Source organism: Motacilla alba, chromosome 1A (genome assembly GCF_015832195.1).
Source record: "Motacilla alba alba isolate MOTALB_02 chromosome 1A, Motacilla_alba_V1.0_pri, whole genome shotgun sequence".
NCBI classification, from domain to species: Eukaryota; Metazoa; Chordata; class Aves; order Passeriformes; family Motacillidae; genus Motacilla; species Motacilla alba.
Genome location: NC_052031.1, coordinates 62,284,682 through 62,301,877, shown reverse-complemented (window position 1 = coordinate 62,301,877; position 17,196 = coordinate 62,284,682). Strand labels below are relative to the sequence as shown.

The window sequence follows — 17,196 nt, the reverse complement described above, 5'->3', positions numbered from 1 at the left end:
TAAAAGCAGGAAGTACCAGAAAGTTCATAAAATAGCATATTCTTGGGAGATTTCTTATCCAGCTTTACAGACTAAGACATTCAGATAAGATCTGGCTATGCATTTACATTAATTTTCAGTGCCATTGCCTGGAAAAATGTATTATAGACCTTTAATGATAAACGAGATTAATTCTTCTTGAATATATTTAGTTGGAATTTTAAGGTAATTACAAACAACTCAAATTAGTGGCAAAATAACTCAAATAAACAGCTCTGTTGCCCAACACTAATTTGCACAACTCCTGTAAGCTAGGGATTGAAAGCTAAACCCACTGAATTTTGTAGGTTAGTCTGCTGCTCATCCTTTGGGAGAGGTCAGAAATTGAGCCAACAACATGTCAATGCTCCAAACAGAGTATGAATCAGAAGATGTTCAATAATTCAATTAGCATGGACAAAAAAAACTTTGCTGTACTATCTTAGCAAGAGAGTAATAATGATGTGCATATGACAGAAGGTTAGTAGTAAATACATTGTGAAAGTAATAAAGCCAAAAAAGCTGCTTCAGTAAATAAATGAGAATTTTATGGCAACTGGAGTAACAGAACTAAGCGCTGTGTGTACAACTACCATTGATTCTGTATATGGATTTGTAGAAAGTTTTGGCAAACTGTGATCATTTGTAAGTAAACTGAGAATTTTGGTAAATTTTAAACCAAAATTAGGATAGTACATTTGGGATCTAGTCTTCAAAGTATTGCAGTAATTAGTGTGTCTCTATTCATCTCATCACAAGTTTCCACCTGACAGCCTCAGACTATGATGGTTTCTTGACTGCCCTGAATTTAGGAGGGTTCATTAAATGCAGTAGGATTTAGATGTAACTGTGGAGAATTTCCACTAAATATGGAAATCCACTACAGTCTCTTTGGATATACTGCTGTAAACAAGGACTGCAGATCACCCCAAATTTGTCTTTTTCGGAAGAACCCAGAGCCCTGCAGCGCTCCTTATTTTGACTCCCCACATCCAAACTGCGGCATTTCCGCCCTCAAATTATGCGTATGAGCACAGGAACAGTTCCTTCACTGGCTTTTCTCATCCTTAATGCTTGACCGCAGGGGACGACACTTCCCAAACACCACCATGCCAGGCCCTGTCCTGAGGCCTGTGGAGAGCTGGGCGTCAGTGTGACCCCCACTGGCATGGCCGTGCCCCTCAGCGGCTGCCACCCGTTGCATGGCAAAGCGGGTGCCATAGAAGGCACCCCAGAAGCCCGGGGTTTATCCTCGGCGTTCATCCCCGGGGCACAGCCGGCCGCCAGGGCTGCGGCCCGGGACTGCGTTTCCCAGGAGGAAGCGCGGGCAGCGGGCGCGCCCCGCCCCGCGGCGCTCGGGGTTTGTTTCCGGGCCGAGCCTGCGGAGCGCGGCCGAGCTGCGGAGCGGGGCTGAGCCCGGCCCGGCCCGGCCCGGCCCGCGAGCATGGACGAGGACGGGCTGCCCATCGTGGGCTCCGGCATTGACCTCACCAAGGTACGGGCTGCGTTCGCCCGGCGCTCCGGGGCTGCCGCTCCTCCTGCCCGGCGGCGGCTGCGCTGGCCCTGGTGCTGGGCGAGCCCCGCGTCCCCCCGGCTCCCGGCCCGGCCCGGCGGCAGCGGGCGAGGGGAGCTCCCCGTGCCGCCCTCGCAGCCGGGAACGAGCGGGCTCTGGTCCTTACCTGTGTCTCCAGCTGCTTTCCTGAGGCCTTTTTCTGCAAGTTCTGCGATAACTTTGTATTTAAAGACTAAGCCGTTTCAGACATCGATGTGGGGGGGCAAATCCTGTGCAAAGCTGTGTATTAATTTCTTCAAATGTTGCAGAAACTTTCTTTTTGAACTTAGTTTTCTCAATAGAGAGTCTGAAGACAGGACAGTTCCAATTCACCCAGTGATTCTTCCAGGCTCTGTGCCACCCTGCAGATTTCTGCTAAAGTCACAAGCACTGCTTGGCAAATTTTGGAACCACCGAATTGAACTTCAGCAGATGTTACTGTACAGTGCACAGGCTGAAGGCTCGAGGTAGTAGCAACAAAAGTCTCAAAAAGTCAGGATGTTTTAAGATGGCCATAATGAGTTGTATATTGAATGCACTGATAAGTCAGTGGCTAAAGAAGAGGTGGAGACCAGAGAGTTACTGTATTCACCAAAAAAGTGCAGCAGAATCTTGGCTGCCAGTAATATTCCTTGTAAATCTTCCACTTACATCAATGACAATGTCATAGGCTAATTTCCTTTGCGAAGGTTAACAGTTAAAGAATTGTCCAAGGTTATTAACCCTGAGCCACTAAAATTTTATACACAAACTTTTGTGTGCAAATTCCTGAATCCAGTCTTCTGTAATGGTTTAAATAAAAATGCTAACTCTGTGTTACAATACGACCACCATTCTTTTTGGCAAACATAAGATTCTGCATTTTAGTCTGAAAAGTAGGTGAGCATCGAAACTGATTTGGAGGATAACTTTTGGTCATTTTAGGCTAGTCTGGACTTGCAAATGAGAACCAGTAGGGCAGCCACTAAATACTTAGATAGCAACATCACTACACTTCAGTTTTGATCATGGCATTAGTTGTAACTGAGTATTAGTGTGGCTGGCCAAGTTTGTTTTTCCTTCTGATTTTCAGGAATATGCACAATTCCGTCTGAAGGTGTTTTCTTTAAGATAACAATCCTTCATTTCTTGAGTCTTGTTGCCTTTTCTATGTGTCCTCTAAATTCTCAGCTGTTGTGTTAATAGATTTTTAGTGGCAAAGGATTTGTATGAATGCATATGTGTATTAGAAAATGGTTTTTGTATGTATGTATTCATAGCAGGCACACTTGAGACAGATTTCCCAATAATTTCTTCTAAAAAAAGAAATTACGTGCATTTTTAACAGATATTTCAATCCAATTGTGAAACCTGACATTGACTTATAACCTGATTTTCTTATCTTTTTTAATGCAGGTTCCTGCTATTCAGCAGAAAAGAACTGTAGCATTTCTAAACCAGTTTGTGGTTCACACAGTGCAGTTTCTCAACCGCTTTTCTACTGTTTGTGAAGAGGTATGTTTGTTATTTTCCCAGCTGTCCCTTTATACAATTTAAAAAAATTCAAGAAGTGGGAAACATTCATTTAAACATTTTTGATGAGTAATACTGGTAGCCTAAACCAAAAATGTAGTCTGCTTTTTGTTGAAGGTTTCTCTTTAGTAAGTGATTAAGACAGAATTTTTCCCCAAGGGATCCACATGAACTCCTGATTGTGCCACTCTCCGTCCTGTTTTCTTAAACTTTTGCATTTGGAACAGACTTTGAACTTTTTGATACAGGGAATTTATTTTGGGCAGCTTCATCTCTGGCTCTTATGTTGTTATGAAAGAAGGATGCCATGTTCTTGTGGTCCATCAAAGCTTATTTTTATCACCTTTAATTTAAGAGAGTCATACGCTTAGCGCTGAATGTAAATAGTTTTTATGTTGAAAGAGGACATTTTTGGCAAGTGATTAGTATAGAACATGAAGCCTTTAACTTCAGTTTCCTGCAAAAAGAGAGAAAAATAAAAATATTTAGGATTAGTAAGATTATGTGATGACTTTAGAGTCAATGGAAATACACCAGACCAACAGGATTAGAATTGTCCACTCAACAAGAGTCCTCCTTGTAAAAAGAGTGTTTTCTAATGTGGCTTTGAGGGTAACCTTTTTGTCTTTAGAGGTTTTTTGTACTTTTTCATTAGTTTATTCAACAAAGAATGCTATACAGCTCTAGCCAGCTGAGCCAGGGCAGCAGTCACATCCAATTAGACTAAGCCATGTAATCTGAGAAATTCTGTTATTTGTTGGTGAAGTTTAGAGCCAGACGCGTGACAAGTATAAGATTTGGCTATTACATGAATATATGGAGCTTCAGAGGAAAAAAAGTCATTTTTCCTAGGTTTTTAAACTTCTTGTAACTTGATAGATGGGACAGTGCAACTGCCTGATGATGCTGTTGTCAGTTGTCCAAAAGTCAGTTGTCACCTGATATCAGTATTCCCTCTTCCACAGGCCCTGTGGAAATCAGAGCACCTATATTTAAAGCCACCTTGAGCACACTGCAGCACTGTGAAGTCTGCCTAATAAAACAGTTATTAGTTAACCAAAATGTGTTGTTACTCAAGAGACTAAATAGTTGCTTTATATACTCCTTGAGAAGTTTTTTGTATTCATCAAGTACAGAAGTGTTTTTAATGCGAAAGGTCGCAGTGTAAGTCAACAGAAGCCAAGAAACTCAAAATCAGGGCTGACACCATCCTTAACTCTAAATTTCTTGGCTCTTGTCAAATAGACCCATAAAATTGCATAATTGTCTTTTGTACATCTTTCCCCCGCCTTATCCAGTTAAATGTAGGACATATAGTTCCTTCCAATAGGAACTGACTCCTCTTCGTGAACAAAGGACCATCTGTAAACAAGTCAGTGCTCTATCCAAAAAGACTAACTCCTGTCAGTCTCCTACTTTTTCTAGCATATTGGCAGAACTGCCATTTTCTTAGGGTGTTAAAGTTCTGCTTCAGAGCCAGGCAGAATCTTGCCAAGGTGCCAGAAAGCTGTCAGAATGGTACGTATCTGCCAGCCAGCACTCTAGCCAACTTCACTTGGACAGGTCTGGTGGAGTATGGTAGTGATTAGTTAAAAGACTGGCAGTTCTTATGGAGTAATTTAGAAAAACTTAAGTTGTATTTAAAAAAAAAAGAAGTCAAAATTTGATTGAGGTGCACCTGGAGCATATAAAGTGCCTGGTAAGTTCTGATACATCGTGGATTTTGACTGTGTAGGACTTTGAATCACCTGCTGTATTAATTATCAGATTTTCTCATTGTATTTGCTCAGTTACATACACACACATCATCTCTTTTCATCTTCCACATTTGGAAAAAGCTTTGAAGAAAGATCTTTCAGTAACTGGGAGAGTACAATGTGTCTACCATTATTCTCCAGTTGCCCAGAGTAATACCCTATTTACTTTGGCTTTCTTTTGTAAGTAGTCTGTCTTCATTTCTCTCATTATATGGGAAAACCAACTGCAGAGTAAAATTATTTAAAATTTGTACCGCTGTAGCTACTGTTCTAAAAAGGGTTGTCATTGCTTTATTCATTTCATAATGTGATAATCTCATTTACACTGTACTCTGCCTTCAGCATGGAGAAGTTAAAAAAAGTAATTTTTTTTTAACTAGCTGCAAACTCTTGTATATGTCCAAGTGCATAGGGAAGCAATTTCACAACCTGATTGTTTTCTGTTGTAGAAATTGTCAGCACTCTCTCTTCGTATCCAACAAATTGAAACCACACTCAATATTCTGGATGCAAAGGTTTGTATGGATATAGACTTCATCTTCTAACAGTGACAGCCTCCTAGATTATGTGAACTAGCTTCTTTTTTAGAGTTTGAATTGAGCAAATAAGTTTTCATAATGATTTGAAGGAGCTAATATAAAACCCTGATATCAAAAATTCTCTCTTTTACTTTCTAGTTAATGCCTTCCTACTTGTATTGTGTAACATTTGAATATGTAGTTGATACAGAAGACAGAAAACAACAGTACCTAGTGGAAAATTTGTGTGTGCTAAGCATGTGGAACAGGAAAGGAACACTTTTTGCCATACAAATGCTAATAAGGAAATTCTTTCCCCCTGTGTAAAACAAAAATATCTTTGTATGTTACTGGACTGTAAGGACTTCAGCTGATATAAGTAACTAGAGAGAAGCCTTGTAAATCCTTTTGATATTGAAATGTGACCTGAAGTGGATCTAACCTAATTAGATTTATTTATCTTCTTTAGCTGAAACAACAAAAATATATAATCTGTGGTCTTAGACAGGAAATATAGTATATCATTTACTAGGAAAAAAAACCCAACAAAATCCCAAAGTCAATCAATCATCCACTATAAAATTTTAACAAGGTCTTTCAATAATGATGGAGGCAGTTTCAGTTGGCTTTTCTGGGAGCAAGGGTAGGATATTTTGAAAGCATTCATTAAGATCTTTGTGGGGAAAAAATAGTGTAATAACACAAACAGAGCTTACAAACTTATTTATTTCAAAATATTTAGGAATTATCTGAATTGATGATTTTTGCAGAATTCTTCATAATCATGTTAAATAGAATTTCCTTCAAATAGATTTGCGGTGTATTTAATATCCACTCACATAATTTCTTTAAAAAAAGTGAAAGATGTAGAAAATTGAAAAATTTGTAACCAGTCTCCCATCTGTTAGGTGATGGAGCTGTTCTTGCCATGATTTCTTTCACTGTAGGGAAAGTAGCAGAGATTGCATGGCTCTCATGTGGTTGATAAATGCAGTAGCAAAATGCTGGGAAGGTGTGGAAGTCTTTCCTGCTCTGCAGCCCTGTGTTAACAGTGAAAGTTTTTATTGTAGAAGGCAGCTGGATAGAAAGATTTTTTCCCCCCAATCAAAATACCAAAACTAGGGGCAGAAAGTTGCAATTTTACTAACGTAAAACCCACCTGGACAATAAGTGGTAAGCAGGATGCTGCAGATTTTGTTGTACATGTAGTCCTATGCAGTGCTCAATGCTTATTTGATGATGTTTTTTGCATTCAGTTATCCTCAATTCCTGGCCTAGAAGATGTCAAATTTGAAGTGTCCAGTGCAAACGTGAACAGTGTTACAAATGGTCCCGTGGCACAGGCTGCTACAGATCAACAGACAGCTGGATCACCTCAGTCTGGAGTAAGTAATGAAGCATAACTCACACCTTGAAGGAGTAGAGCTCTCTAGGTCAAGTTTTTAATGTCATTTGCAGTATATAGAGGAAGCAATTCTACTGGAAGTGAGCAATCAACTGTAGAAGTCCAAGACTAGGCTTTTCTCTACTGACACTGTTTTAACAAGTGACTTAAAACAAAAAAAGCTATACCCTTAATTAACTATGTGACTTAAATAATTATAACTAAGTCAAATCTAATGCTAAATTTCTCCTTCCTTTTCTTCACTCACACTAAAATATGAACATGAATTACATCAGGGCGCTGGGAAGGTCATGAATGAAAATAACAGTTCAAATCACACAATTGCAACTCTTTTCTCCTTTCTTCAGAATGTGTGCTTTTAGCTCAAATTGGAATTTCTAGCATGCTTAATTCTAAAGAGTTTATTATTGAAGGTTTTCTGTATATTATCCTTCACATATAGTAAAGGCCAGCTTATTACTAGCAATCAGCGTTAAAATACTACCCCTGCAACTAACTTCTTGTCATTTTGGGGCATTTAATGTGTGTGGTTTCTTGATTTTTTTAATCCAGACATTTGAATCCCATGGTCACCACACAACTAAGTGAGGCTTTCAGGTCCATTTGTAGATGGAGTTCTTTTCCCGGTTTCCCCTTACACTTTCTTCTCATGGAATCCTCAGTTTTGATCTCTCTGCTCATTCTCTTATTTGGTGGAGGTTGCTGTGGAAAAGCAGTAGCACTCTGCTGCTTTTGCCTGCCTGTCAAAGATTGTAACTCTGATTTGCAGGCAGCAGCAGGGGAGACACTGGACAGCATTGCATGTTCCAGCCATGTTAGAGAATGACTCACCATGAGTTCATTTTCTTTAAAATGTTCCTCTTCTCAGATATGGAAGTATATAAAGTATATTTAAGTATATAAAGTTCATATATTTCCACGCTTTCAGGTGGTTAGTTTTGTAGAAAAAATACAGTTTTCTGTGTTCTTTTAAAACTACTAGAACTTCTTGTCATTTTTCGTTTCATTTAAATTAAATACTTTCAAGGAATCTTTGATTTCATTACACTATGCTTTGATTAATGATTTATACTCAAAAGTATAGTTTAGAAGTTACATGATATGTATGAAACCTTTGTCAGGGAATTACATATTTTGAGGAAAAAAAGCATTTGACTACTGAGGGAGATTTACAGATATACTCCTTATAAATATTTTTATAAAAAGACCATTTACATTTAATATTGTGATATTTATTAAATACAACTTTACAGGATTATTTGGGCCTTTTTGGTTTTTTATGTGTTGTTCAATAACTTAAAATTGTATCTAAAAGTAGAAAGACACTTGTAACAGTGAGCAACAAAATAGCTAGTTTTGTGATTTCATACATCTAGGAAATGTCTAATTTTGTGAGTGTGGATCAGAATAATCTTGATGAGGAGGTGTTGCACTTTACCCTAAAATGCCCAGTTTTATTGTTTGGAATCTCTCCATGGGTGTGGTGTGTACACCTAACCATTAAAGGGTTTGTTCTTCACATACAGCAGAACAATACACAAGAGGAAGGGTTACAGAAAACAGAGGTAGTAACAGAAAATGTCACAACTGTGGCCAAGGATCCAAGATATGCCAGATACCTCAAAATGGTCCAAGTGGTAAGTCAGTTCTCGTGTCATTCTTTGGCTAGCATGTTATTTTTTGTTGGAATGTACCACACTGCTGTACCTGAACCTTAAATGTCTGAAAACATGTATTGCAACAGTAATCTTTAAGGTAGGATAACATCATAATATTCTAACACATCATCTCTAATAAATGAATTAATGTAATATATTCCCTCAGACAGTTTCTGGCAAGATCTTTCTACAAAATTCTGCTGGTAGACTTGTGAACTGAAGGTGTGAAATGTGTAAATGCAAAGTGATGTTAGCCGGAGGCACAGAAGATGCCACTGAAAATGGAGTTGTCCTGGCAAACTGGAGTCATTCCCTGCATACAGACTGATTACAGCCTGATTTTACTGTAGGGTACAAAATACAGCTTTGCAAGTATAGTCCAGAACAGGAGTACTTGATATTTCTGTAAAGACCAAAATAGAGATACAAGGATTGCTTCACTATCTGGTTCCACTCCAGTTTCCTGTTACTCGTGATGCAGTTTTGTTTACGTTTTTATCTGTGGTCTGTGCTACAGATAAATAGGAAATAAATGATTGTAATCTCAATATTAACATGTGTGAATCTAATGAAGGAATGAGAAGGTGAATGGGAGACTGTTTGTGATATTTTTAGGCCATTTCACATCCACAAACTTAAAAATGAGATTGGAAACAAAGAGTTTACTTCAATTTATTTTCAATTTGTCAGTGGAAATTTTCCTCTAAAATACATATTATAATTCTGGAAAGGATGACTATGTCATAGTATTAATAAAATCTTCCTTATGTTAAAACTAAATTAATGGTTTCACTCAGTCTTCAGAGAAATTATTACAATTGGTCTGCTTCATCCCTTGAATGCTGTTCCAAACCTTATTTTTCACTTGAATCACAAATTGTCACTTTATGGGTAGCTTATTACAAACCATTTGGAAAACCTAGCAGTGGGATAGTAGCAGAGAGTAGAACACTATGTTACTATATTGATTTAATGCCAGACTTCAAAGTGGATTTGAAAGTGCTGGATGGTCTAATTACTTTGAAATTTTTAAATTTTTTTTGTGACTGCTAGAGGAGTGAGATCTCACTTTCCACATTTCTCCTGTGTACTGGCAGTTCCTGGTGACTCCTCTGCCAGTTGTAAACAGTGTGGTAGGAAAGTCAAACTAACATACTACAAATTAATGTGTGTTTTTGTACTTGCCAAACTTGTCTCCTTGTCCGGTCAAGTATTTCAGTTAGTGTCATTTATTTGCCTAAATTAAGTTTCTAGCTGAAGATTTGTTTGAACTGATAATTTATTTATTACTCACAATGTTTGTAGTATAAAAGAGCACCATTCTAAACTAAAAGTAGCTCTTCCGTGAAATTGTGACAAACTCATTTTGTGAGGTGCAATTGAGGATACTAAATTCTTACTTTATAAAAATTACAACAATATTCCAAGAAATCACACAAAAGCGGTACCATATTTCCAGATTAAAATTTAGGAAAGCATAAAAGGTAAAGTGTAATGCCCTGATTGTATTATAAACAGATATAGGTACAATCTTAATTGTTTTCATTCAGATAAGAAGTCTAAAAGAGCATTTTGATTAAACTTCAGATTAGTTTTGTGAATCTATGATATATGAGGGTACTGAAAGGATTTTTTATTGCAGATTTTAATGCACACAGTGTTGGAATAAAACATACTCCAAGTATGAACATAAAAACAACCCATTCTTAGAAGTCCTATACCAAATTCCCTTTGATTGAAATCAAATATGAACTCTTGCCTTGCCTGATCTGACTCAATTCTGTTTTCACCTGGTTTGAATTGATGCATAAACAAACCATCAGTGACTTCTGAGGTGGGGAAAAGTACCCTGAGAGCAGTCAAGCAGGGGAAAAGCATTAGTACAAGATGGTGTGTAGACACGCAATCCCTGCTGCCCAAATCTATACTAGAATAACTAAATTTTTAAACTATCATGAAATACTCAAATAAATATTCAAAATATTCACCTGTGTAATGCACATTAGTTGTGAAGTACTGAGATATTCTTTTATGTCAAGGTATTTCATTGCAGCTACTTGAGTGACCTTTTTTGACACTGATACATTGCTACAGCTGTGTACCTGTGTGTGTGCTGTTCCACAGTGCTCATGCACAAGCCTTGATTGTGATTCTTACCTTGCAGCTGTCACTAGAATCACATCTTTCTCTGGAACATTAGTCATGCCTGCCCTTTATTTTAGCACTATTTTACTTGCTTTTGGACAAAAAGATACTAGTCCTACACCACTTTTCATTTAGAATTTCATAGACCACCACTAACTTTGTCCCTTTTGAATCAGAAATTGTATCCTCGTTTGGTTTGGGGTTTTTTTTCCCATATCCTGTATTGGCATGGAGTGATCCAGATGGTATTTCTGATGGTTTCCAACAGGAGATGGCAAAGCAACAAGTTGCCTTTGAGCAACTGTAGTGGAAACATAGGAGCAGTTTGTTGGAATGTATCTCATGAGAGGACTTGGGTCTTGGATATGTGATCCAAGATAAGAGGATGTTTAGGTGTTGATGAATAAAATAAAGTGCAGAAGCTCTGGAAGGACTTGCAGTGAAGGGAAGGAATTTTTTTAACAAGTACATATTTGGCTGAAATCTGTCCACAAGTCACAGAAGATTCAAGCCTGACTGCACAAGCAGTTGTATTCAGAGAATTCACTTTTAAATTGTGCTTCTGTTCTCATGTCCTGTTTGCCTTTTTCTCCATGCTTTTTAGACTTCTCCAGCTTTTAGCACTGCCTTACGAGATCCTTCTGGAGTGGTAGCAGATGCACTTCCCTGGTTTTCTCCTCTCTCTTGGGTATACCTTCAGCATGCCCAAGTCTTTCCTAGCACAACTTCTCTGCTGTCTTTATGCTACTTTGTGCTTTCTCCACGTTCCTACCCGTACAGATAATGTCAGCTTCATAATTTTGTGTACACAAATTGCAAGTATATCTGTCCAGTCTTGATTCTCTCCCTGCAACTTTCTCTAGATATTTTGCCATAAATATAAGATGGATTAAAAGGGCCTTTAATCTCAATCATTTTTTGCTTCTAGGTTCATATTGATGGGAACTGAGATTAATGTTCCGTGCTGTTTTTTGACAAGTGACACGTATAAATTTATGTGAAAGTGTGGTTTAAAAGTACCTGTGTTATTTAACTCATCTGTTTGTGTCCAGTAGTTTTATGTTATTCTTCCTGCTACACAGGGTGTTCCTGTAATGGCAATACGAAACAAAATGATTTCCGAGGGGCTAAATCCTGATCTTCTCGAGTAAGTAATTTGTGACTCCCAGTAGGGCTGCAGTGCAAGTGTGTGTTTAAAAAACCTGGAAAAACATGTGCTTAGAAAAGGTTGTTCAAGGTGTTCTGAGTTATAGCAGTGACAAGCTAGCATCTGACAATTTACCCATGAGGACTCAATAAAAGTTCAGTAGCCATTTTCACTTCCCTATGTAGGCTATGAGGTTTTTCCCAGATACTTGCTTTCAACACTCCAATAAGGAAATGTCATTATTGTAGAGCAGTAAGAACAAACACAGTCATATTTTGTTGAATGCTTGAGGGACAACACAGTTATTTCCAGATTCCCTCAGTAGATGTAGTGTACAACTTGACTTCAAAATTAACAGTGTAAATTGATGCCAGCAGTTCAAAATTTTGGCTGTTGATTGAGTTCATCTGATGTCAAGACTACTAAGAATAGATAGTAACTTTCAAAGCTTCTTGTCTGGCCATAAACATTAATTTCAGTCTTACTTTACAGTAAACATTTAATTTAGTTCTACTGTATTATTTCACAGAATTTGTTAAACTAATTAAAGTATTAACTTTCATTCTTACATTATAGAAACCAAAATGTTTGAAGTATTTTTGCATTCTTTTCAGGGTATTAGAAAGTATTTCAGGGTATTAAAAAGGTATTTGCAAGCTGTCAAGGTATTAAAAAGTCCATTTTTCATTTCCAGTGAAGTCCTTTTACATTTTGTAAAGGCTTATTCTGAAACTAGCTACATGTTAAATAAAATAAACCTGAAGTATCATCATATGATGAGTCACTTTAGCTCCCAGTTACTTCCTGGTCTAGATAAGCCTAAAGTAATTATTCCTGAGTTGTTTTCTTTACTGATTGAATGAGAAATAAAAAAAAGGACCCTGTGCAAGTTGGAGATAGGTTTAGCGAACCTGGGTTTTCTATACGTATGTTAAATGTATTATATTTTTTGCTGTGCTTTGAAGTCCATACCCTTCTATAAATGCTGCTATTTCTGCATGTTTGGGTGGATTTTTGTAGTAGATAAAACAAAAAGGTAATAGGTTAAAATTTCAAAAGCTGTTTTTTAAAAAGTGTCTGCTTTTGGATTGTCTACTTTGCGTTAAGACAGAAACGTTATTACTGTGGATTGAGGCTCACGGAATATATTTGGGGTTAGATCTCAAAATGCATCTTCAAAGATCTGTGCAAGAGTAATGCTTAGTCAGATTTTCTTTAAAAAGGTTTTGGTTTGAAAACTGGTTAAAGAAAGCTAATTATTTGGCAAGGTGCACAATGTGGAACATGTTGAGGTATCAATGGTGACTTTTCAATTTTCTTGCTTGTTGTGACACTGTAGGCTTCTTCTTTCATGTGTTTCTTGCCATTCACGCTGCATTTCTTGGGTCTTCAGCTTCCTTAGGTCTGCTCACTCAGTCCCAGAGAAAATTAGGAAAATGTACACGTGGCTGTGTGCTCAGTCACTTACTGCAGACTCCCCCAGCTCCTTGCCATTGGCTGAGCATGGGTTATTTGTGGCTGTAGATGTGCTAATTCTAATGATACAATATTGTTTCTACACTCTCCTCTTGGCTTTTCCACCTCTGTTAATGCTCCTTTCTCAACTTTTTACAGCATTTGGTAACTGCCTGTTCTATCAAGCTCCCAATTTACCTATCTTTAACTTTTGTTTCTTGTCCTTCCTCTCTTGCCTGTCTTCAGTTCCACAAGAGCTTGTCCTGCTCTCATGAGCTAAAGGAATTCAGCATCATCTTCCTCTTTTTAATAAATGAGAGGTTTTGCACTGGTCTCTGCAGATCACATCTTTGCACAGCTCTTCTGTTTTGTCATTACCACAGCAACAAGGAATAATATTGTGAAGTGGTATTTGCATGAGAAAGCAAATGCTTTCTTCATTTGTTTTAGAGGTGTGCAGAAGGGAGGGAGAAGGCTCTTCTGCAGTTCTTTCACACACTTCTCATCTTTGCACCAAAAATGTTTAGGAACACTTTAAAGTTACCTTAGGGATTCCCAACAGAGAAATTAAACTAAACAGAACTAATGTTGGAAAATAAATTCTGTACTCCCGAGATAAAGAAGAACAGGATGATTAATACAACTGTCAGCTTAGTTTAAAATGCAATATTTTATCCAAGATATGTTAGCTGTCATACAGGAAGTGAGGTTCTCTGAATGTCATTTTCCCCCAAGTATAATTATGTTTGTATTTTCTACCTTGCTTTCAGCCTTTATCAGGCTCTGTATTGCTTGTATGTCAAATTCATTACGTACTTTGGAGGGAGAGTCCATGGAGAGCCAACATCTTCGGGCAGTAATGTTAGTTAGTCTTTAGATGGCTTGCTTATCTCACCTTCATTTCCAGCAGATTCCCCAAGCAAACATTTTGCCACAGTGTTAAGATCCATCCTAAATATTCTCTTTAAAACTAAATACAAGAGATCTGATCATTTGTAGTCAATAAAAATCCCATGGCTGCTCTTGCATGTCAAATTTAACCCAATGTTCTAGCCAAATTCCACTCTGAGTAATTCTCTTCTGCTTCACTAAATTATCCCTGCAGTTTTAGTTGGATACAGTATTGTTCATTTCCTGTCTTATTTTTTTCATGTACTATTTACACTGCTCAATGGTGTACAGAATGTTCCTTTCAGCCCAACAACCTCTGAAGATTGAAAAAAAATTGAATTAATCACTATTGCCTGCTTTCAACTCTTTCTACAAGTGTTTGCCACTTCTTAATGATCTGTCATCATTTCTGATGGCATCAAAGGCATGCATTCACACTGGTGTCTACAGAGTTTTGATGTCCAGTGAGTTACAGTTTCTAGTGTTTGCGTTCCAGTTGTAGGTGAAGCAATACCACTAAGGTGTGAGTTTGTGAACCATAAACAGTTAATGTGTTAAATGTTGTGGCAATAGAGTTCTTGCAGTTGTCATGCAAGGACAGTGGTGTTACGTGCTGAGCTGCTTGTGCTCTCAGCTGGATTTACAGCACAGAATGTTTTTGTTGCCTGCAGGACCCCAGATGCCCCTGTGCCTGCCTGGGGAGATGATGGCAAAGCAGAAGACAGTTCTGATAGTGAATCTTCATTCAGTGACTGAAGAGACTGATTCCAGCCTTTGGAAACCTTTGTTAAGTGCCCGTGTGTTTGGAGCTTTGGCAGACAATGGTTTTGCCTGGATCACATGGATGACATGGTTTGTCTGATGGCGTTTTTAAGAACTAAGATCCTCCATGTTCTGCTCTGGAAAGTTTGAACAGGCAGCAGTGTTTCAACCTGAACCCTTCCCCTATGAGAAAAATGAATAATGAGATCCTTGCAGTTTTTATGCTGCATCATGTCAGCTTCATTTCTGGTTCTGCTGAAATTGCTCCGTAGGGCTCTAAGAATTCCACACCTCTAACACTGCATTCTGGTCATTGTTAGATTTTCTGTGTAACACATTTAACCTACGTTGCCTTCTTTCTGCATCATAACTTAAAGGTGAATCAAGTTTGGAAAATGAAAGTGTTTCATTGACAAACTGTACCTTTTTTGCAATATCCTGTGTTTGCGGCAACAAGAATTACATATAAGTTAGCTCTCTTATGGTGATTGCAAATCAGTGATACTCAGATTTGAGAAGAACTAAAATACAAGTGAAAAATATATTAAAACCCATTTTGAATCTATTTTCAAAGCATAGACTGCTATTCAGTGCCACATTAGAGTCTGTATGAAGCTGTTAGAGGAACTCCTACTCTTGAAGGGTTGATTTATCCAGTTCAGGTTGCGGTGTTGTAGAAAGGTGCAAACGTAGCAAGATTGGTTTGAAAATGACACTGAGAAAAAAGCAAGGGACTGGGAGATCATTAATGGAATCTCACTGCTTGTGAGACTGCTATGTGGGTTAGTTGAAACCATTTTCTGACTTCATTGGCCTTACTCGAAAGAAGCTGGGGCTGAACAGTTTGCTTAGGAGGAGAAATCACCTCCAAGTTGGTGCCTTTGCTGATAAAAGGCTAAAAAAAAGCTAAAATTCAGGCTGTATAAGGATAAAACTATCTTGGCACCTCTTGAGGCACTCATTGAGGAGCAATATAAAGAAATGCCTGATGTGCCCTGAAGATTCTCCTCAAAATTACTTGATGTATTCCATGACTCAAAAATTATATTTCATTAAAGAATCTTCTTTAATACAGTTTGTCCCACGTGAAATCCTTTGCAATCTGTTTGAATTCCCCAGATTGTTGTGATTATACCAGAATGCTGTGTGCCATGCAGTCATTAACCTTCTGGTGTTTCACATTCTTGCTGTGACCAAGAGAAGACTAAAACTGGAGCTCCAAGTGTATAAGTTTGTTAGGCTCTATGACTGAGTCAATACCTTCTCTCTTAGTTATTTGTGCCACTTCAGCAGGTTTCCTGCTTTTTTTTTTTTTTTCCTGTAACTTAAGCATGGCTCCCATTTCAGCCTAGCAGACCTATTTATGCTCTCCATAACCTGGAAATCAGAATAATGCCTGAATCCCTACAAAAACATATATGCACTAGAGAATGTCGAGAGATGGTATTTCAATGATGGGTTAATTACTATTGAACACTTTAAAATGTACTTAACAGTTAACACTTGGTAAAACACAAAAAATATTAACATATTAGCCATAAATATTTCAAATGTAAATGTGATAACATTATTCAGAATGTATATATTGAAACACTTAGGACTTTTTAAAATCTATATTTGAAAACTCATTGAAGCAGTCTAAAATAAAAGCTATACTTTGTAAACCAAAGTTATGGTTTCATTTTATTCCTATATCTTGTTCTAAACAAAACAATGAAAATTCTTCCAAAGTCTCTGCAATTCATGTTTTCTCCAGAACTAACTTTGCTGAAGTTGTATCACCCTGCTAGCCTAAGGGGAGAGTTTTGGAAATTGAGGTTTGGAGTTAAAGTTAACCCATGGTGGCACTCTGACTACAGGAGAACTGAGTATCCCATAGCCACTGTTCTAAGAAGCAAATTTAAGGAAGGCTGAAATTAATGTGTATTATATGTTTGATACTTTTGAACTGACATGGACCTATGTAAGGAAGTAGCATGATTTACAGAGTTGAATTGAGACACAGTAGTTAATATTTTTCTAAAGAAACAAGCAAGGTTAACAAAATACATTAAAGAAGGTTTAGCTTCAGTTGTTTAACATCCTGAAGAAACTTTTTGTGTAAAATAATTTTAGTTTGAAACAAAAAAAACCTAAAATCAATTGCCTTTTATACCTGCAGATACACTTTTATGTGGAATGAAAAAGAAAGCCTCTGGCCTACAGAGGCTTTTAACACTTGTTAAAATAAGGCATAATTAATCAGCAATTATACATGTCACAGAATAACAATTTCATGAATAGGGATTGTGAATTTAACTGCTTAGGAATTGGATGATTTTTTTCAGGGTAGACCTTTACTTTGGAGTACTGCATCGTTGATGAACTTGCAGAAAC

At 37.6% G+C, this 17,196-nt stretch overlaps 1 protein-coding gene across 2 annotated transcripts; it reads left to right on the top strand.

Annotated features, from left to right (window-relative positions):
* Positions 1-1,359: 1,359 nt before the first annotated feature.
* On the top strand, positions 1,360-16,489 carry WASHC3 (WASH complex subunit 3). 2 transcript variants are annotated; one of them, XM_038155807.1, is made up of 7 exons: positions 1,360-1,513; positions 2,966-3,064; positions 5,289-5,354; positions 6,614-6,742; positions 8,292-8,399; positions 11,648-11,712; positions 14,730-16,489. In XM_038155807.1, the coding sequence occupies exons 1-7, from the start codon at positions 1,463-1,465 to the stop codon at positions 14,812-14,814; spliced, it is 603 nt and encodes a 200-aa protein (XP_038011735.1). In that variant the 5' UTR covers positions 1,360-1,462; the 3' UTR covers positions 14,815-16,489. The 2 variants fall into 2 exon arrangements, with proteins under 2 accessions (XP_038011735.1, XP_038011734.1); XM_038155806.1 differs by having other exon boundaries at positions 8,289-8,399.
* Positions 16,490-17,196: the final 707 nt, after the last annotated feature.